This window comes from Eublepharis macularius, chromosome 3 (assembly GCF_028583425.1).
Source record: "Eublepharis macularius isolate TG4126 chromosome 3, MPM_Emac_v1.0, whole genome shotgun sequence".
Classification (NCBI taxonomy): Eukaryota; Metazoa; Chordata; class Lepidosauria; order Squamata; family Eublepharidae; genus Eublepharis; species Eublepharis macularius.
The window spans coordinates 71,881,512-71,903,626 of NC_072792.1; the positions used below are offsets into that span (position 1 = coordinate 71,881,512).

The 22,115-nt window shown below is 39.5% G+C and overlaps 1 protein-coding gene across 4 annotated transcripts in view; it reads left to right on the top strand.

Annotated features, from left to right (window-relative positions):
* The window catches only part of CNKSR2 (connector enhancer of kinase suppressor of Ras 2), a 281,178-nt gene that overhangs the window by 171,053 nt on the left and 88,010 nt on the right, over positions 1–22,115 (top strand). For 3 of the 4 annotated variants that reach the window (XM_054973601.1, XM_054973600.1, XM_054973602.1), the window contains 5 exons: positions 6,915–7,048; positions 9,187–9,398; positions 15,075–15,164; positions 19,610–19,824; positions 21,796–21,844. In XM_054973601.1, coding sequence (XP_054829576.1) covers positions 6,915–7,048; positions 9,187–9,398; positions 15,075–15,164; positions 19,610–19,824; positions 21,796–21,844 — 700 coding nt within the window. The remainder of the gene's footprint in view (positions 1–6,914; positions 7,049–9,186; positions 9,399–15,074; positions 15,165–19,609; positions 19,825–21,795; positions 21,845–22,115) is intronic. The other variant, XM_054973603.1, reaches the window with a different exon arrangement.

A 22,115-nucleotide genomic window follows, 5' to 3' on the forward strand; every position in this document is an offset into this window, starting at 1 on the left:
TTTATTTATAAATTATATATTTTGAATAAATAGTAAAAATTTTATTCACTTCAAAATATTACTGTATACCCCAAGATTTCGTTTCCTGAAGAGTTCTACTCACGCAATAAAAATATTTTTAAAATTGTGAATAGAATTCTACAGGACACCCTCAAAATGGATATAGGACTGTATACTGTGGTCTAGTACCTACCATACCAGGGTCAGGCTGGCAGTCAGCTGTAGTGGGGTGAAAGATTGACGTTCCGGAGGGGGCCGAAAATACCTGAAAGCCTAAGGGCCCGGCTATGGGTCAATACAGCCCTGTATGAGGCTCTGGGAAGAAAGCTGAAGGACCTGGGAGCATGAGTTATGATTTCATCACTTCTTCATGTTGAGTGCCATGGTTTAGGAAGAGAGAGCAGAATATTGGAAATAAATAACTGGCTATGCAGATGGTATTGTCAGGAAAGGTTTGGTTTCCTGGACCATGGACTATGCTTTCTGGATAAATCACTTCTATTTGAAGATAGTTTGCACCTCACCAGGGTAGGAAAAATTGTGTTTGGTAAGAACCTAGCAAATCTGACAAGGAGAGCTTTAAACAAAATCCTGTGGGGGAGGGAGAAACTAGTATAATACAGATTACTGGTGATAAGAGTGCTAATGATCTGCTGGTAAGGACAAATATGAAGCACTCCAGGCACATAAACCACAGATTCCAATGTCTCTACACTAACGTGCATCTATACTAACGTGCAAAGTATGGGAAACAAAGAAGAGGAACTTGAAGTCTTAACACAGGAAGGGAACTATGACCTAATAGGCATTACTGAAACTTATTGGGATGACACAAAATTAGAATGTTAGGACTGAGGGGTACAATTTGTAAACTTGTATTTATTTACCCTATGGCATTGTTTATGGAAATGTCCTTGATGTTGATTGTACTAATCTCACACTATGTAATCCACCTGGAGTCTCAGTGAGAAAGGCAGACTATAAATTAGGTGGGCAGGTGGGTGGGTAGGTAGGTAGAAGGAATAGACCAATAAGGAAGGGTGGAGGAGTAGCACTGTATGTGAGGGATGTATATACTTGTGAGGAAATACCTGAATCTGAGAACAGAAGGTCAGTTGAGAGCTTCTCAGTAAAAATAAAAGGAGAAAGAAATAATAGTGATATTATGGTGGGACCCCTACAGACCACCAAGCCAGACAAAGGACTTGGATGATATACTTCAGGACCAGATTACAAAATTTTCAAAGAGACAGAACATATTCATCATGGGAGATTTTAATTACCCTGATTTGCTGGAAGTCAAACTTTGCTAAAAAAAAAATAAGTTTTAATAAATTGTCTTGCGGACAACTTCATCTTCCAGAAAGCGGAGACAGAAACAAGGGGGTCTGCTTTTTGGACTTGATTCACACCAACAGGGAAGAACTGGTTGATGAGATGAATGTAGTGGGCACCTGGGTAGTAGTGACCTATGTAAGTTTGGTCTTTAAGATCTTGGGAAAGGGAAAAGCTGGACATAGTCAGATATATAGGTTGGTTTTTAGAAAAGCAAATTTTAACAACAACAACATTCTATTTATATACCGCCCTTCAGGACAACTTAATGCCCACTCAGAGTGGTTTACAAAGTATGTCATTATTATCCCCACAACAAAACACCCTGTGAGCTCCAGAGAGCTGTGACTAGCCCAAGGTCACCCAGCTGGCTTCAAGTGGAGGAGTGGGGAATCAAACCCGGTTCTCCAGATTAGAGTTCTGCGCTCTTAACCACTACACCAAACTGGCTCACCAAACAAGATCAAAGTCATGCTAGGGAGAATGTCATGGTCAGGGAAAAAGAAGTTGGAGATGGGTGGGAGTCTCTTAAAAGCAAGATATTGGAGGTACAATCACAAATTATTCCAATGAGAAAGAAAAATGGGAGATACCTAAAGAAATATTCTGCTACATATAACTATCTCTGATCTACACAACTATATCATATAATCCCTTTCTGTATCCCCTCTTACTATTATTCCATCTTTCAAAATAAGAATATATTGCAAAAGAAGACGAAGCCAGGGTGACTCCATAAACAGCTTTCTGACGATCTGAAAATTTAAAAAGACACATTTAAGAAATGGAAAGAGGGCTGTATAATCAAGGATGAATATAAAACAACTTGGCATTGTTTGTAGAGTGAGTGTTAGAAAGGCTCAATATGATCTTAGGCTAGCAAAAATGCTAAACAAAACAACAACAGGTTCTTTGTATTCAGAACAGGAAAAAGGATAAGAAAGTGTTAAGCCCACTGTGGGGAGAGGAAAGTGAGATTTTAACAGGTGATAAAGAGAGAGTAGAACTGCTCAATTCCTGCTGTGCCTCAGTCTTCACTTGCAAGGGGAACTGTGCTCACTAGCAAAAAGGAAACATATGAAGAAGAAATGGAATTGCAGCCTAGGATAAATGTTGCAGTGGTACCTAAACACCTAGCTTCTTTAAATGAAATCAAGTCCTTGGGACTAGATGAATTGCACCCTAGGGACTAAAGGAACTTGCTGATGTAATTGCAGAACTTCTGTCAAACCTTAAAGATGATAATATTTGAGAATTCTTGAAGTACAGGTGAGGTGCCAAATTGGAGTTGGCAAATGTTGTTCCCATTTTCAAGAAGGGGAAAAAGGAGGAGCCAGGTAATTATTGACCCGTCAGCTTGACATCCATACCTGGAAAGGTCCTGGAACAAATCATCAAACAGTCAGTCCTGGAGCATTTAGAAAAGACAGCCGTGATTACTAAGAGCCAACATGGGTTTCTCAAGAACAAGTAATGTTAGACTAACCTTATCTCTTTTTTGAGAGAGTTATGACTTTGGTGGATCAGTAGAATGCTGTGAACATAGTTTATCTTGATTTCAGTAAGGCTTTTGATAAGGTTCTACATGATATTTTTCTTGACAAGTTGTTAACATGGTTTGGTTCCCCTTTGTAGATGGATTTGTAACTGGTAGACAAATTGTACCCAAAGAATGGTTGTAAATGGTTCCTCAACTTCTTGGAGAGGAGTAACAAGTGAAGTGCCTCAGGAATATCTCCTGGGCCCTGTGTTGTTCAGTATCTTTATAAAAGACTTGGATGAAGGAATAGAGGGGATGCTTATTACATTTGCAAATGATACTAAATTGGGACGGGTTGCAAACACAGTAGAAGACAGAAGCAAGATTCAAGGTGATCTTGACAGGCTGGAAAACTGGGCTAAAACTAACAAAATTAATTTCAATAGAGATAAATGTTAAGTTCTGCCTTTCAGTAGGAAAAGTCAAAGGCAGTTTATAGAATGAGGGAGACCTGTCTTGGTAGTAGTACATGTGAAAACAAATCTAGAGGTCTTAGTAGATCATACGCTGAACATGAGTCAGTTAAAAAGACAAATGAGATTTTAGAATAGTGTCCAGATCACGTAAGGTGATGATATCACTTTACTCTGCTCTGGTTAGACCTAATTTGAAGTACTGTGTACAGTTTGGGGCACCACAGTTTAAGAACGATGCTGACAAGCTGGAATGTGTGCAATGGAGGGCAATGAAGTTGAAGGAGCTAGGTATGTTTATTCTGGAGAGCAGTGACTTAGAGGTGATATGATAGCCTTCTTCAAATATTTGAAGGGCTGTCACATAGAGGATGGAGCAGAATTGTTTTCTATTGCCCCAGCAGATTGGAACAGAAATAACAGGTTAAAATTAAAGAAAAAGAGTTTTCAGCTAAATATTAGGAAGAAGTTCCAGAGAGTTAAAGCAGTTGCTCAGTGAAACAGGCTTCCTTGAGAGGTGGTGGGCTCTCCTTCCTTGGAGCTATTAAGAAGAGGCTAGGTGGTCATCTGACAGCTGTGATGATTCTCTGACTTAATATAAAAGTACACAGATCAAGAGTGGGAGTGCATGAAGGGATAAGCTGGTGCTTGGCTCTCATGGCCTTTTCTTATATGCCCAGGGTAATGCCGATCACCACTTTGGGTCAGGAAGGAATTTTCCTCAAGGCCAGATTGGCCAGGGATCATGGATGTTTTTTGCTTTCTTCTGGGCATAGACAGGGGTCACTGATGGAGGTGAGGGGGTGGGGATAGCTGTGAATTTCAAGCATTGTGCAGGGGGGCTAGACTAGATAACCCTTGAGGTACCTTCCAGCTCTATGTTTCTATGCATTAATTGTTAATTCTAACTAAAGGGCAGAACTACAGCCATTATGAAAAGGAGAACCTGATTGCAATTAGCTTAAGGCTATTAATATGAGCATTTTGAACACTATTATTTTGGAATTTCATGTTTTGACGAGTTGTGGTGAGAGATACTTTTGTTGGATCCATCATTTTTGCATAATACCACTGTTTGGGGCTATTACTATCCTAAGAAAAATCTGCAGTTTTCATAAAAAGGCTGCCCCAGTGCTACTGCTCTTTCATTAGACTCCCTCTGATCTCCAGTATCTCCTTGGAGAACCATATTTACCAGCTCTGTTAGAATGTGGAAGCCATTATTAGGTTTTCCTAATGAATCTTTAATTTTTCATTTGTGATGAAAGAGAAACCTCATTAGAGTTTTAAAATGAAGGAAATTTACAACGTATGTTAAAATTAAAATTCTGGTAAATAAGCCAAATAATGTAGTTTTTCTGCCCATTTTTGTTGATATTAGAAACCTCAGTTTCTACAGATCAGCCATCAACTGCCTTTCTGTGTTTATTGTAAAGAATTTCTGTCATAGAAAAAAAAACTATTATCTTTACCTCAGAAGCTATTTTATTAATTCTGTTCCTAGCACTTAGGATTATTGGAACTTCAGGAAAGCTTTGATACTTACAGTGGGACATTTTTTCTCCTTTTCCTCATCAGAACTCATATTATTCTATATGTGTATTGTTTTGGATACAGAATAATATCTTTTAGTACAGATTCATGATTTCTCTTCTTAGGTCAGACTTCCAGATTTAGAAGACAGTTCTAATTATTCCTTCAAATGAATTTATGCTCATTTTTAATATTTATATTGATGTATATCATTTCGTTGTCATCTCTCCGTTACATTTCATCTCACTGTTCTCAAACAAATCATGCAAGATTATGCAAACCTCATATTTTTATACCTTTGGGCAACTTCTTTATCAGTTGCCTTACACTGCAAGGGTATCATGATTAATATCTGGAGAAAAAACTGATTGAGCTTTACAGTAAAGTTTCAATGTCCCTGTCACTATTTATTTATTTTAATTTCTATTTATAATTGATCTGTATGGATTGCCCCTAAAGCCTGGGTTTATGATGTCTCTACTGAAATTGCCAGCTGAAATTCTGTTGCACCAGTACAGCTTAGAAAACACAAAGTACCTCAAATGGCTATTACAGTTTCAGGAATTACCCTATTTGTATAAAGTTGGCAAGAAAATTCTCCAAAGGAATATTTTAAGGCCTATTTTTGAATATTTTGTGTGCAAAAAAAAGAGTATTGTTTTCCATTAATATGCTGATTATAATAACAGGCCCTAATCGATTGGGTTGGATCCTAAGTAAGTATGAATGGGGGAGGGGATTTTAGCCACCTTACCATTTCTACTGCTACCCATTATACCTCTCGCCAAAAGCACTCTTGAGAATTGAGTACCCTCTCAATATTGTGGCATGCAGTGCTGTATCCTAAAGGAGGGATTATCAAAATCTATTGGCACACACACAAAAACCATTTCTTCTGATTCATCTTTCTGTGTTAGAAATTATAATTAGCATTTTTACCAATGACCAGCATTGTGGCTGTTTGAACTAAATGAACCATAATATAAGATTTAAAATACAGTGATAATTTCAGTTATGCTGGAAAGACTTCAAACAAGCATTAGTAGAATTAGAGTTTGTATGCAACTTCTCTGCCTCTAAGAACCAAATTTGAACTTTATGCAGAGAAAAGTATATTTTCTAGCTTGTTCTGTGTCACATCTTATTTTAAAGGATAAAAGACAAGATACAAATGAAATAAATTAATAATTTTAATGTGGGATATCTGCAAGGTACATAGATGCTTAAGTTCTGAGGGTATGTGTGTTATTTATTTATTTATTTATTTGTAATCAACAGAATCTACCCTGGTGATACAGAATGTTTTGTGTTTCAATTTTTTAATGTTTCAAATAAACTAATTTTGCTGAACCATATCATTATTTCTAGTTTCATAAATAGGGTTGCCATTCCCCCAATTGGGATGAGGAATCTCCCACTCCCAGCCTCCTCACTATCACTCATCTGGCCAACAGGGGAAAAGGTATGGGAATGGACCCTCCGGGGCGTGCTCCTGGCATGGCGCAACGATGTAACTTCTGGGAGTGATGTCATCATGCAGGACCTGGGAGTGCTTCCAGGCTTCGCACCAGCTGATTTGAGGGCCCAAATTGGCCTGACACAAAGCCCAGGAGCACTTCCAGGGCCTGTGTGGTGATGTCACTCCCAGAAGTGCTGGGCTCCCCACCTCCCACCGGGAAGTTAAGGGGACCTGGCAACCCTATTCATGACAGGATTCAGACTGCTTTCCCCACACCTGCTATGTGTGTTGGGGGAGGGGCTGGGAACTCCATTCATGGAACTCCCAGCATCGCATCTGGTTTGGCTCTTAGTTACAGCTGAATTATTTTTCCGCTTGCTGAGTGTAGTATTTAGAGTACTGGAATAGCACCTGGTCCAAATCCCCATTCTGCCATGGACACTTGCTTTGTGACATTGAGTTAGTCACTTTCTCCCAACGTAACCTACCTCTCAGGGTTCTTACTCTGAGAATAAAATGGAGGAGGGGAGAATGTTGTAAGAAACTTTAATTTAATGAGAAAATAAATAAAATGAAGGCACGTTTCAGTGGCAAACAGGCAGGCATTTATTTTATTTTATTTTATTTTAACCAGCCTCTTGTACCTAGAAGTCCTACAAGCAGCGTGGCAACTCCATCTAGTACTATCAGCACACCCACCAAAAGAGACAGTTCAGCCCTTCAGGACCTCTTCATTCCTCCTCCTCCAGCAGAACCATATGTACCCAGGTGAATTATCATAATTGACTTCATTTACATTTGGAAGCATTGTCACTTAAGTGTACATAATAAGAGTGCAAGATTCCAGTCCTAGGATTATGAACAAACATGGCAATACAAAGTAAAAGCACAATTGTTTATTTGAGTAGTTGAATATGTCTTTCCCCACAACAACAGAGGCTAGAGGCTGACTTTGTTTTTTTTTAAATGAAAGCTTAGAATTCATGAAAACCGCCATGCAGCCATCCATTACCACTGCAATTTAACTTCTTAGCCAAAGAAGAGAAGTAACTCATATTTCCTTAACTGTAACACAAAAAAAAAATAGTTAAAGAAAATTATACATGAAAATTATAAATGAATGCCTTCCCAGTGGTTCTTTAAATTTGCATCTTCATCTCCTAACCAAATGTATTATGGTCAAATGAGTACTTGGAGGAATAAAGAACATTAGGATACATTTAGATGTTATGATAAACCACAGTTCATAAACTGTTGTTTGATAAATTGTCTAAATGTAGACTGTGGTTTGTTGAGGTGTTAAGCCGGAATTTTAATTTGTAAATTGGCATGTTAACTGTGTTTTTCATGACTTCTAAATGCAGAAATTCCCATTTGTTTAGTAGCAGCCTCCTGCATACAAAGATGGAAAAAGGATAGTTGAAAACTTTGCTGGTCTGCATTAAACTATCAGTGATGCTTTCTGGAGATATTCCATCCTGATGCCTTCTCTCCACATGACACCACTGATAATGATGGCTGTTATTACCCATGGTTCAGAAGGATTCCAACAAGCAGTATTTGTGAACAAAAGAATACAGCTTTATTCAGTAAATATGCAGCAAAAATAATAATCCTCCACCCACCCAGGAACCTTTATAAGGAGTCTCAGCAAGCAGTCCTTCACACCAGGGTGCGCGTGCGCGTGCGCGTGCGCGTGCACGTGCTTCAAGAACCAGGCAGTCTTCCAAGCAGCCAGATCAGTCAGCAGACCGGCTACTCTTCTGAAAAGCCAGGTCTCTCTCTCAGAAGTTTTTCACCCTTATCTAGCCACCCTTCCCATCACCAGCTGCTTGCAATTTAAAGTGCCATGTAGAGGTTAACTCCCTGCTGCCCTGAGGCTGCTATTCACATGGAGAAGGGCTGTGTGGCTCACCACCTATCTCCTCGTTATCACAATGATCTTCTGGCATTTTCCACTACAATGGTTAACCATGCAGAATTTCAGTTTCACCTAAGGAGTAATTTAAAAGGCTGTGGAACTGCAAGAGATAAAACAGAAGAGTGTAAAAGTCTCTTTCATTTCAGAGTACAATTTAGGAGAGGCGCTGAAGTGGCTGGACTGAATGAATGGAGGAGGGCAAAGATGGCTAATGATCAGAACAACATAAAAATGGCACTTGTGCTACATCTAGTCCAGCTTCCTGATTTACAGAGTGGCAAACTGGATCCTCCTAGCTTGGAAATTCAGCAATTTGCTGCCTCTGACTATGGAGATTCCTTTTAGTCACCATAGCTCCTAGCTATTGATGTACTTATCCTTTCAAAGTCATCTATGCTCATGATCTTCACTATATCCACTGGCCGTGAATTCCACAACTTAATCATTCACTGAGTGAAGAAGTATTTTGTTTTCTTGGTCCTGAATCTATTGCCTATCAACTTTGTAGCCAAGAACACAGAAGAGAGAACTTGGCTTGTCCTAGTCTTTTGCTCCTTCCCTATTTCTGTCTCCTTTATAGCTGTTAGTCTATACCTAGTAAGGCTTTGCCCAGCAGCTTGGCAAGACAAGAGTTCTTAGGATATCATCTAGGAATTCTGCTTTGAGGGGGTGGAGGCAGTTAGCAGACATACTGAGATTTACAAATAAAATGTGGTTTGCTAGGGTTTGTACAACAAACTGATCTGTACAAACCAGCTTGATGTCTAAATGCTGTCTAACAGTTAAATCAAAATAAAATGGTAGCCTGGCTTACTAATGCAGAGTAGAACCCAGTTCCATACTTTTTAGAGATGATGTATAACCAAGGATACATGTGAAGAACAGGGGGTAGATGCAATAATAGCAGAGTAATGCAACATAAGATTCACCATGTTATCTTTCTTCTTCTTTGCATAACTATCAAAATGCATATTTTTAAACAAAGGGATGAGAAGGGGAATCTTCCATGTGATGATATCGGAAGACACTTAGTAGGAAAGCCAGTTCATAAGGGATCTGAATCTCCAAATTCATTTCTTGACCAAGAATACCGGAAGCGTTTTAATGTGGTAGAAGAAGATGCTGTTTTGTACTGTTATGAATACGAGAAAGGAAGAACAAGTAGCTCTGGGAGGAGAGAGAGCACTCCAACTTATGGTATGGTATTAATAAAGATCAAATCCTTCCTAATTTGCACCATTTTTTATATTTGTGGCACTATGTACTATTTGCCTGCATCCTAGGAGTTCTCATATTTACCACTGAACATTATTTTGTATACTGTATTGCATCCCCTACCTTGATACTTAGTTATTCAGTTCTAGCTGCATTGATCCAGCTGCAGATTCTGGTGCTTACAAAACCAGAATAAAGAAAAAGGCAGTCCTTCTATAACATTGTAAAAATATGTAACCACATAGTGTGGAAAAACTGACAGCAATAATGAGAAATCTATTTAGAAAGTATGTACAAATATATAGCAAAATATAAACAAAATCAATAACTAAGAAGAAGACACTGGTCGAATCCACATTCACCCATTACCCGCATGTTTATCGGATATCTTCCGTTTGCCTCCAATCCGTGATTTTTTCCTCTTCATTCACATCCCTGCTTCCAATCCGTCTTTCTCAAGCATCCCTCCGGTCACACGGCTGCTCGAAAACCGCTTTTTTTGGGCGGGACCTTTTCCCCCCGCCCATTTTTTTTTATTTTTTTTAGCGCACTTTTCCGTTATTTCGATATTACCTTATAAAGAAACATCATTGAAGATAATGATGCCTCTCTTTTCCCCACTGACAGCACTGATGGCTCTCTCCTGTTTCTTATTTGGAAGCATGTGGGAAGCTTTCGTGGGCGTTTCCTATGCAGGACAGTTCAGTGCCTGAATTTTACTGAAGTTTCACTTCCTTGGAGTGTCATTATTTTGGTATTTCGTAATTTCGATATTACAGTAATATAAAATAAAAAAAATAAAAAACGGTTAAAAAGGAAGTTTTGCGAGTCCGTTCTGAGGATGGATTCACCCCAAAATGATTTTTCAAACTACCAGATTTGATTCAGAAACAGCATAATCAATAAATCCAATGCTATGAAGTCAAAAACAGTCTTTTGCAGACTACGGAGCACTTGCAAGTTGAATCAGCCAATAGGAACTCTCGGAACGGCCGGAGAGACAGGAAGGGGGGTGGTTTTTAAAAAAACCACGCAAGTTGCGCATTGGCCCATTCACGGCCACCGTGAAACTCCCGTTGAAAACCTGTGACCACATATTCGGGAGAAATGCGAATGAAATGCGTCTGTTTAATGAGGTAATGTGACCGGCACTCGGGATTGCGTGGGGAATGCGGGGAACATGCGACTTAGAATGAGTAATGTGGATTTGACCACTGTCTGATTTATGATGGTCACCAAGGGCTCATTAATGAGATCCTTACACAGTTCAGGCAGCCAGGATGGGCAAAGGTCCAGAGCACGAGTGGCCCTTTTCATAGATCCCAAGATCCTGTCAACATCCATCATGGGTAACATAAATATGTCGAACAGAACAAGTTTATATGCTAAATAAATTATAACTTGATTATGTTAAATCAGAAAAAGACATTTAGGTTTGATAGGAAAATAAGTACTGGAGATATTTCATGTTTTTTTCAAAATTTTCATTTTTTTCTTTAAAAATGGGGAAAAGGAGTCCCCCCCTCCCCATGGCTTCAAAATTTGCAGAATATTTACATCTCTACTCAGTAGAAAGAATTAAACTGGGTTACTGTGGAATATAAACACTGCATTTAAGATCTCCTTGGATTAGCCAGACCTGAACTCCTTACCTACTGACTTCCTTTATAAACTCCTAACACATAAGTATAACACAATCCCTATCCTTTGAATAGACGTACCCGAATCAACATTCTAAAAAAGTTAGCATTTTCCCCTCATTTCAGTAATTCTTCAAATAAGCAAACTGCAGGGTAATTTTATTGGTTTTCTTTGGAATAATTCTAGCACTTTCCAACATCTAATTTAAGGGAAATAAAGTAGGAAATCCAGAATGAAGCAGAACTGGATTTCTATATAAATGTTTGTGAGTTAACTCATTTCGTAGTTTTGTTTTTTCAAATGAACAAACTAAATTTTAGAATAACTAATATGAAATTTCTGTGCACTTATGTTTTGCCATCTAAATGTTTATAGTCATATCATGTTGATTAGTCATATCATGTTTAGTCATATCATGAAAAAATTATTTAATAATTTTTATTTAATAATAATTTATAATAATTATTTAATATTTCCAGGTTAAATAGTAGTGACCTGGAAATATTTGCTATAGATTCTTACATTTCAATAATCTCCTGTAACAAAGATTTGAGATAAATCCATTGCCCTATTTTCTTTCTTTCCCCAACTTTTAAATGTTACGTCGTTTCATCTAGGGAACAAAGAATTATGCTTGACAAACACTGTCTTATCTAATTGTCTTGGTTTTTGTAACCTGAAACATAGATAAATAATTTTGGCAGTCTTTATTTTCATCCTTTGAGTTGTTAGTTATACTACTTGGCCCTGTCACTTCCACAACAACTTTGATATATTATTTTTTTGCAATACATGTTATTTCTAAATCTGGAGTTTGAATGAAGTTGTTTAATCCAAGGTGCTGTAAAATAGAGAAGAAGCCCGTAGTCATCATGACAGTGTTTAAGAGAGATTCTACCAAGAACATTAAATTTAAAGTTTGAGTCCCTGCAGCAAGATGATACAATCGTTTATATCCCTTATGAAGTAATTACTACAGATATATGCACATAGTGACCTGTAAACATTTACTGTAGATTCTTATGCTTTGAGAAACTTCTGAAACAGAAATGCATGACACTGAAGCAGCATTCCCCAACATGGAGCCCATGGGCACCATGGCACATGCAGGTACTTCCCGCGGCACCCACCCAACTTCCACCTGGCACCCACCCAGCCTTTTCAAAAGTGAGAGGGGACATTGTAATGCACAGCTTGTTATTGGCTATCCTCATTCATTTGAAAGGATTTCTTATGGCTACAATAGCAGCCACAGGCACTGGAGGATCAGGAGGACTTGTAAGCAACCAGGCTTGTGGTTCCATTCCCACTTCAGGCTTTCCTTCTTTTTATTCCCCAATCTCTTTCCCCAGCCTTCTTTCATTTCTTTTTATTCCCCTTCTTTGATTCTGCTGCAAAGTGAGGAGGGAGATACTGGGCTTGGCTCTGCCTCCTGTGGCAACAATTTTGGAATAGTGCTTACCACCCTCTCTCAAAATTTCAAATGTTTCCGCATGCCCTAAATATTAACTACTTTATTGTGGTATCAAGTTCATCATCAGTCCATAAGTGAGCTCTAGTCCATTGCCCCCCCAGTCGAAATGAAAGGCAGACACAAAGCTTGGGATAAAAATCAGTCCATAAATGAGCTTTAGTCCATTAGTGCTTGAACACATGAAGTTTCCATAAACTGAATCAGGCCATTAGTCTATCAAGCTTGGCAGGGGTCATTTCGTAGAAAAAGAGCTGGAGAAACTCATTAGCATAACTCATTAGCATATGCCACACCCCTTGACATCACCAGAAGTGTGTCATTGGCATAACTGATTACATATGCCACAGCCCCTGACATCACCTATCCTGGCTGTTTTGTACCCAATCCTGGCCATTCAGGGCCGAAATTGGGCTCAAAATGGCAAAAAGGGGCTGAAAAATGGCCAAAATAATCAGGATTGGGCTGCTGCTGAACAAGAGAGTAATCCACCACCCATCAGAGGCCTGATCCAGGCTGAAACGAGCCCAAAATGGCTGAGAGTCAGGTAGGCAGGGCCACCTGACATGTAACCTCTTTGGGGAACTGCTGGAACTGCGTTCCTTTGTGTTCCCCCTCAAAATGAGCCCTGAAGCTTGGTATTGTCTACTCAGACAAGCAGTGATTTCCTAGGGTCTCAGGAAAAATCTTTCACATCACCTTCTATCTAGTCATTTTAACTAGATATGCCAGGGATTGAATCTGGGAACTCCTGCATGCTAAGCAGATGTTCAACCACTGAACCATGGTTTTCTCCAAAATGATTTTTTAAAAAATGAAATAATAAAAGGAGCACTTGTAGCTTTAAGAAACAGGTGCCCTTGTGATCATTTCTAAGCAACCTCAACAGAATTCTAACCTTGGTTTATGTCAGTAAAAGGCATGGGAGGGGTGGGGCCATTTCTAGGACTTTGAGATCTTTGAGGGAAGACTCATTGGGGTCAGACCTGGCAGCAACCATACAACTGTTTGCTACCATTCAACAGCAGCCACCCCATGAAAACCAGTATAATGGTTAGAGTTTCACAATAGGATCTGGGAGACCCAGGTTTGAATCTTCAGTCCCTTGTGGAAGCTAGTCACACACTTTCAATCTGAATTACCTCACTGGGTTTTTGTGAGGATAAAATGGAGGAGAGGCGAATGATGTCAGCTGGGCCGATTCCAGACGGGCACAAATAAAGTGAGTGCTTTCGCTTTTCCAGCGACCTCTCTCGTAAAAACCTGTAACGTCCCGTCCCTGCTTACCTCTGGTTCATGGTGCTGTGTTGCACTCCAGAAGCGGACGGTGTGAACGCCGTATTGCGGGTTTGCACACTTCTGGACGCTTCGTCGCCGTGGAGAGGCCCTCCTCTTTCCCTCTTTCCTTTGCCGGCCGGCCGGCAACAATATTCCCTTAATTTTTTTTTTGAAACCGGGCGCCATTTGCGCAGTTGCACATTTGCGCACATCGAACTGCGCAAATGTGCACAAATGCACAAATGCACAAAAGTTGACGCTGCGTATTCGCATACCTGCACATTTGCGCATTTGCGCAAAACACATAAAAAATTTTTTTTTAAAAAACCTGAAATGTGAACCAATGAAGGCCCCCGACGTCAACTGTGATGGGGAGGAAACAACCAATCCCGGGTACCTCAGTTGGCCGTGCGAACATCCGGAAGCGGGATGGCACGGCACGCTGCGAGACAAAGCGGATGGAGATGAAAGTGAACGTGTGGCCGGTAAGCGATTATTTCCGCAGAAAAACCGCAATTTCTGGCCATCTAGAATCGGCCCTGCTCTGAGTTTCATTGGGAAGAAAAGCACAATATAAATGAAGTTAATAAATAATAAAACATGAAGGAGCTAAAGATGAGGGAGATAAAGATGGAGAGAAATAAAAGGTGGGTTGGCAAGAAGCAGAGAAGGAAGCTGGGAAAGGTGAAGATATGGGGGCTATCAAGAGAATGGAAAGAATGGTGGTGGGATAAGGGTGGGAAGAAATGAGGTGCCTCCCGTAAGTCCTCAGAACTGGGCCAGGCTCAGCTGGAAGTGTGCAACTTGGTCTCTAGGAAGAGGCTCCCAGGGGGAGGGAAAGGAGGGAAAGCTGAAATCAGAGGGTCGGATAAAGGTAGGTTGTCTGGTGGGTTGGTTGGAAGGAAGAATGAAGCAGAAAAGGGGGAGAGGCTATGAGGGCTCTCAGGGAAGGGAAAGAAGAAATAATGGGGGGAGGGAAATTAGATGTTCCCCACAAGATCTTGTGGATCCCCCAAATGTAATGATCTAATTCGTTTATTCAGAAAAATAGCGCAATGAAACAAAGCATTGTTACTTGTATACATTGAGGAAAATAATTCCAAAACACATTCTCTGGATAGAAGAAATAAATCACACTAGCCCGCTCACCTTGAATTGTTTGCAACTGTAAGTTAATGTGGAGAATTCATGTGAATTTAATTCTACAATCTTGTTAATGAGTATTTTGAAGACTGTGTAATTTAACCACCAGGTTTATTTTGATGCAGGCAAGCTAAGACCTATATCTATGCCAGTAGACTATAATTGGGTAGGAGACTATGAAGAGCCCAGCAAGACAAAAAGAGATAGCAGAAGAGGTAAGTAACCTCAGATAGAAAATGCACATTTCACTTTTTTTAGATTTCTTTATATAAATTGTTAAATGCAAGCTTTCCTTAATTATTCCATATTGTTATCTACAAATTTGAAATGCAGACAGCTCTTAATATTCAAGGATTCTAGTTGCATGTTCATTATTACCAGTGTCCTAATCTGGAATTGGGGAATAGTCTTTTCGCAATGTAATGTGTGACCATGCATTTTGCAGAGTGCAGGAACAGGGAATTAATTTGAACTGAGCCCTACCTTTGATTCTTTGTTTTTTGTTCTCTCATTATCTCTGTTAATAAATCTGGCGAGACTATCAGCTGCTCTAGAATTCAGCCAGATGTAACTTTTTCAGCCAAACATAACTTTCATTTGTAGTCTGCCCTTTTAGTATATGACATCATGAGATCTATTTATGGTGTTGTTAATACAATACTTAACTGTACCCTTTTAAATATTAGAGCCAAACTACACAACTCACTTTCTCGCTATTTTGGGTCCTATCTTCCTGAACTATAATTAAATTCTTATTTTGTATTTTAATTCAATCCACCTATAAAAGGGGGACCATCTTTGTTTCCAATTGTGTCTGTTTTTTTCTTTTATTAATTCTGTTAGTGTATCCAATTCTGCAGTCTCCAAAAAATTTTCTATCAGTTCTTCTTTTGTTGGTATATCTGTGTTCTTCCAATGCCTGGCGTATACTATTCTTGCTGCCATTATTATATGAAGTATCAAATATCCAGTTTCCCTATGCATCCCTTCCAGTATAATATTTAGTAGAAGTATTTCAGGTTTAAAGGGTATAGTCTTGCCTAGTGCCTCTTGCAATAGTTCATGTATCATTTTTCAGTATTTCATCACCTTTTTACACAACCACCAAGTATAAAAGAATGTACGAGTTTTATCTTTGCATTTCCAACACTTGCTGGATATTTCCGGATACATTTTTGCTAATTTTTCCGGTGTCACATACCACCTGTAGAACATTTTGTATACGTTTTTTTTAAATGTGGCTGATTTTGTTATTTTAATATTTGTCTTCCATATCTGTAGCCATTGTTCTAGATCTATACTATACCCCAGGTTTTGTTCCCACTTTACCATGTAGTCTTTTATTATTTCATCTTCTATTTTCAATTGTTTTATATAAGAATAAAGTTTTTAAATTAATTTTTCATTTGTTTCCAATAACAATTTGTCAAAGGGACACCGTTCCATGTAGAATCCTCAAAGAATTCTGAATGAATTTGCATTGAAAAATAAGAATGATTCGTTCTTTTGTTTTATGATAAAGTCTGTATAATAGTGTATCTGTTTGAAGAATCTTAGGCCCTGACATACATTTCTTATAAGTGTAGGAACTCCAACATCTGGAAGACGTATCAGGAAACATAGCTGTGTGTCATTTCCTCTGTACAGTCAAATCTGTGGTCTGTATGGAAAGTACTGGAGGACTTAACACATGTGGAAGTTCCACATATAATTCATACTGCATGTGTGTATTCAAATTAGAACACTTGAAACTAGCATAATAAAGTTCACACGTTACAGGGAAAATGTATATCACTAAGATAACTATTTCAAGGTTCCTTTCAAATAATATAGCACAAGTGGTGATGGAATCAGGCTTCATTTTGGATGAGAATTTTAGTAGGTATTGAGTTGAAGCAATGGAAAACAGGCAGGAAGGTATTACAATAATGAGAAACAAGAACCACAATAATAAGGCTAATCAGCATCCAGTAAATTTATAAATTTAATTATTTATCCACAGCATTTCCTCCAAAGGTGCTGTAGGTAGCTTATAATGCAAAATATAAAAATCACAGTTAAAAACAGAGTTAAAGCACAGTTAATGCTGTGAGCAGCCCTGTGCCCATTCGCAGGGAGGGCTGGATATAAGTCAAATAAAATAAAAATAAATAATAAATACATTAAAAGGAGCTCTAAATAAAACAGTCTTCAGCTGCCTCCTGAACCTGAGGGGACTAGGTGCATCTGAATGGGGAGATTGTTCACAGTTGTGGGACTGCCCAGCAAAAGGGCCCTTTCCTGTGTACCCACCAACTGAACTTTTTTGGTTGATGAGAGAGTCAGGAGGGCCTCTCCCTGTGATGTCAACTCTTAGGCACCCTGCAAATGGGCAAAATCAACAACTGCATGTACACACACATTCGCTGTAGTGGCCCCTTCCTTATGGAATGGCCTGTCTCAAGAGGTCAGGAAAACTGCTCTCTTGACTTTCCTCAGACAATACAAAGGTGAACTATTCAGGAGGGCTTTTTTTACTCAGAGAATAGGGCTGTGCTGTCAGAAATGGCTTTGGTAAAGGGACAAGGACTGTAACTAGGCCTGTGCACAGGTGGGGAGATTCAGTATTCCTGCTTTGGGTTTACCCAAAGCGGGAAATCAATTTGGAATACCCACGATTCGGAGCATACTGAAGCAAGGGGGGAAACTCTCTGCCGCCACCACCACCCTCCCTGGGGCAACCCCTCCACCCCCACCCCCTGGGGAGGCCCCTCCACCCCCACCCAACCCTGGGGAGACCCCTCCAACCCCCACCCACTTACCTGGTGGCGGGAGAGTTATCAGCTGGGCAGCAGCAGCACAAGGCTGTGTGGCCTGGAGCCAGCCAGCTCCTCTGCCGCTGTGCCGCTGCCCGAGCTGTGGGGTGGTGGGGAAGGCTGGAGCCTCCTCCTCCAGCCCTTCCTGCCCCTCAAATGGTGACAACGCACTGGCGCTGCGGCAGCCATTTGAGGGTCAGCAAGGGCTGGAGGAGGAGGCTTCAGCCCCCACCACCCCGCAGGCTTGGGTGGTGACGCGGCAGTGGTGCGGTGGCGGCAGTAGAGGAGTCAGTCCGGAGCCACCGCAAGGTAGGTGGGGGGGGAGGTGGGGGGTTGATGTTTAAAGGGCCCCACCGCTGCTTGCAAGCAGCGGCGGGGCCCTTTAAACAAGCCCCGAAGCTTTCCAAAGTATTTCCGAATGCTTTGGAAAGCTTTGCTTCGGTATTCCGAAGTGGGGCCAGCAGGGAATTCCGAAGCTAACCGAATCAGGTCTGCTTCAGGTATCTTTACCCAAAGCGAAACCCAAATAGCACAGCCCTAACTGTAACTCTGCTACTGGGTATTTACTTAGTTAAAACATTTATTAGTCACCTTTCCTCCAAAGGTGCTTAAAGTGGCTTACAAAGTAAAATATAAAGGGCATAAATATATCAAAAAACAACAAAACAGTTAAAAACAGAGTTAAATCGCAGTTCAATCCATAGCTGCATCCTGAAGCTAAAGCGTGAAGAGGCCAGGCCAGGTGAATGTCCCTGGGGAGACTGATCTACAATCGTGGGATTACCACCAAAAAGCCCCTCTCTCATGTATGCACCAATCGAGCTTCATTGATTGATGAGACAGTTAGAAGTCCCTGTGGTCTTCACTCCTGGGCAGGAAAGTATGGGAGAAGATGGTCCATCAGATACCCTGGTCCAAGACATGTAGGGCTTTAAAGGATAAACCAGCATATTGAATTGGGAGTGGATTGGTAGCCAGTGTAGTTGCTGTAATATCGGGAACACATATTCCCAACAGCTGACACTGACCAGCAGTCTAGCTGCAGCATGCTGTACTAGCTGCAACTTCCAAACCATCTCAAGGGTAGCCATAAGTAGAGTACATTACAATCGTCCAGTCAAAATGTAACTAAGAGCGTGGGAATCTGGAGAGCTGGGTTTGATTCCCCACTCCTCCACTTGAAGCCAGCTGGGTGAGCTTGGGCTAGTCACAGTTCTCTGGAGCTCTCTCAGCCCCACCCACCTCACAGGGTATTTTGTTGTGGGGATAATAATAGCATACTTTGTAAACCGCTCTAAGTGGGCATTAAGTTGTCCTGAAGGGCAGTATATAAATCGAATGTTATTATTATTATATGACTGAACCAGGAATAAACACAGCTAATGCACCAGTCAAAGCTGGGCAAATGCACTCTGAGTCACTGCAGTCACCCGGCTTTCTAAGGTGACAGCTGTGTCAAGCAGTACTCCTAATCTGTGAACCTGACTTTTCAGGAGGAGTGCAACCCCATCCAAATGCTAGAAGGCAACATATTCATAGATAACCAGGGTCAACAAGGGCCAACGAAGAGGCTTAGATGGTGCTATTAAAAATAAGACAACTAAAATATTAGCGCACTCAGCTGCCTTTGACAAAATCAAGGCTAATATTTCAAAAAAGTTGAGTCTTAATATAGAATGATCTATTACATTATGGTAAGGTTATGAAACAATGGAGTATACCTGTATTTAATGTCATAAAGACACAGAGTTCCAGTTGTTTAACTGGTCTAAATCCAGTGAGAGCTGTGCAGCTCACCTTGGCAAGATTTGCATTGCACAGCTGGATGCTTGATTTGCTAAGTAACCTTTCCAATTTCTGTCTAGAAAATTCACTACTTCGATATATGAGCAATGAGAAAATAGCTCAGGAAGATTACATGTTTCAGAGAAATAGCAAAAAGGACACGGGCAAAAAATCCAAAAAGAAGGGAGACAAAAGCAACAGTCCAAGTCACTACTCCCTGCTACCCAGTTTACAAATGGACTCATTAAGGCAAGACAGCATGACCACCCCTGGTCCTGAAACATCCTTGTATCATGTAAGTAAAACAGTAAAATAACTCATTATAAATTGATGCTGAATGGATGGCATGTGACTGATGCCTTCCAACTCTTTTCAGTTTCATCTTACAGCATTTCTTTCAGGTATCACTATAAGTTTTACAAGTTCTTTAAAAAGTGTATGATTTAGTCTCTCTCTCTACATTATATACCTCAGCACATGTTCATCAAGTTTAGGGAGACACAATGTTCGCCAGGAAGCATCATTTTAAAAGACAGAGCCAGCTGAGATTGCTCCTCAGAGGATTTGTTAATTTCATCTTTGCCTTCCCGAAGGCTCCGTCCATTTCACCTCTCCAGTCTAAAACTGTGTGGGATTGCAACCAGAGGGAAGCAAGGAATGGAAATGAGCTGGACCTGGAGAAGTTATAATGGGCTGTAGTTTCCCTTCTGGCAGTTCACAGCCCCTTCACACAACTCCAGTATATACCAAAGCCTTTGCCCTGCTGCTGGCTGTCTTTTTAAACTATGCTTCCCAGCTACCATTGCATTTCCTGACACATGTTCTTCACATGTCAAATGTCTCATGTAGAGAGACTCTTAGTAACAAATTAAGCAATGAAGTTCCACTGTTTGGTATACTGTATTTTGTTAATCTGTAATATTTAATGATAATGAATTGGGGAGTCTGCTCTTGTATAGACTTTACTACTCAACTAATTCAATTACATTAAAATGAAATTGATAAAGTCTAGTAAAAGTTAGAAGCTGGAGATATAATACTCCTATAAAGTTTGTAGAACATTCCCTATAGTTTGAATTCTACCAGAAGTTCTATACTGATATGTTCCTTTGATTTAAGTAGTCCTTTGCATACCTGCTATTTGATGGATTGAATTCAAGATTTTAGGATGATATGGTCATGATGAGTTTCATTTTGAATGAGAATAATATGCTACTGAAATTGGATGAGCACTAAAAAAAAATCTAGACCATTAAAAATCTAGACCATTAAAATTCTTCAAAGTGTGGGAATGCTAATACATTCTTCAACAATATGCTCAAAATTAACTGAAATTGTTTTTTTCAGTAACCTAACAAATAGGCAATTAAGGAAGCCACAAGCCGGTATTTGTAGGATTGTTAGTTTCTGGATATATCCCAGGTTTTGCAGTAGTGAATTGTTGTTAAAGCAGATGGTTCTCCACTGAGTCCAGCTGGAAACAAGTGATCCAGTTTTATTTTAATGAAGTAATTTCATTGACTTCTTTTGGTACTGCTGGGTGGATCTAATAAAGATAGTGTGACTTTAATAAAATTTTTATGATATGCATATTCAGAAGGCATGTTAATTAATGAAACGTCTAGAACCTAGAGATGTTCAGTTCTTTTAACCTAATGAGACATTAATTTGTATACAGTTGTGGGAAATTTTACCATATTCATAGGATAAATTTATTGTCATATTTTTGTGTAATACAAAGTAAATCCATAATCTGCCATCAAAGAAATCCATAATAGGAACAAAAAATGTATTTTTATTTATGAATGCTGTTTGCCTTCAATGCAAAGCAATATTTAAAATGTTGCATCTTTAATGGACAGCAAGTGAAACAATATTTAAAATATTGTATCTCTTCAAAAAACCCATAGCTTTTGCTATTTTGCAATATGCCTTAAATTGCAGTGAAGTGTACCTGGAGCCACTGTATTTTCCTGAATGTTTGCAATTATCAATGGGAAATAGTTTTGTTTCCAGATGCAAAGTTAGGGGATTAAAAACAGATTTCACAAAGCACACTGTTTTATGGATAATGGTCACTGGGCACAGTCTAGTTCAACAATCAACATCTGTATTTGTCCCATGCATTTCAGTTACCTTAGAAGAGAACTTTCAATGGATTGTGTCAAGTGTCTGTACTTTTTGATTGTTGCTGTACATTAACTACTTCAATGTGATTGCCGTATACTAATTATTTGGCATTTTGTTGTATGGATTTTTTTCTTAGACATTTCAGCAATCCTCTCTACAGCACAAATCTAAAAAGAAGAACAAAGGTAAGTATCTTAAATAGCTTCTTGTAGGTCTTCTGGAAATTTATATTTCATTTTTATACTGTTTAAACATTGTATTTGCATATATTTTAAACATGAACATTCTAAAACATATCTAAACTGCAACTTAGGAGTGTGCAGTGCCGGGGTGATTCGGTTTTCCCGATTCAGTTTACCAAAATCAGGAAAAAAATTCAGAATAAAGTGAATACCAATTCAGGAATTCACAACTCAGGTCAATTCGGGTATGCTTCGTAAAGAGTCGGCTGTTATT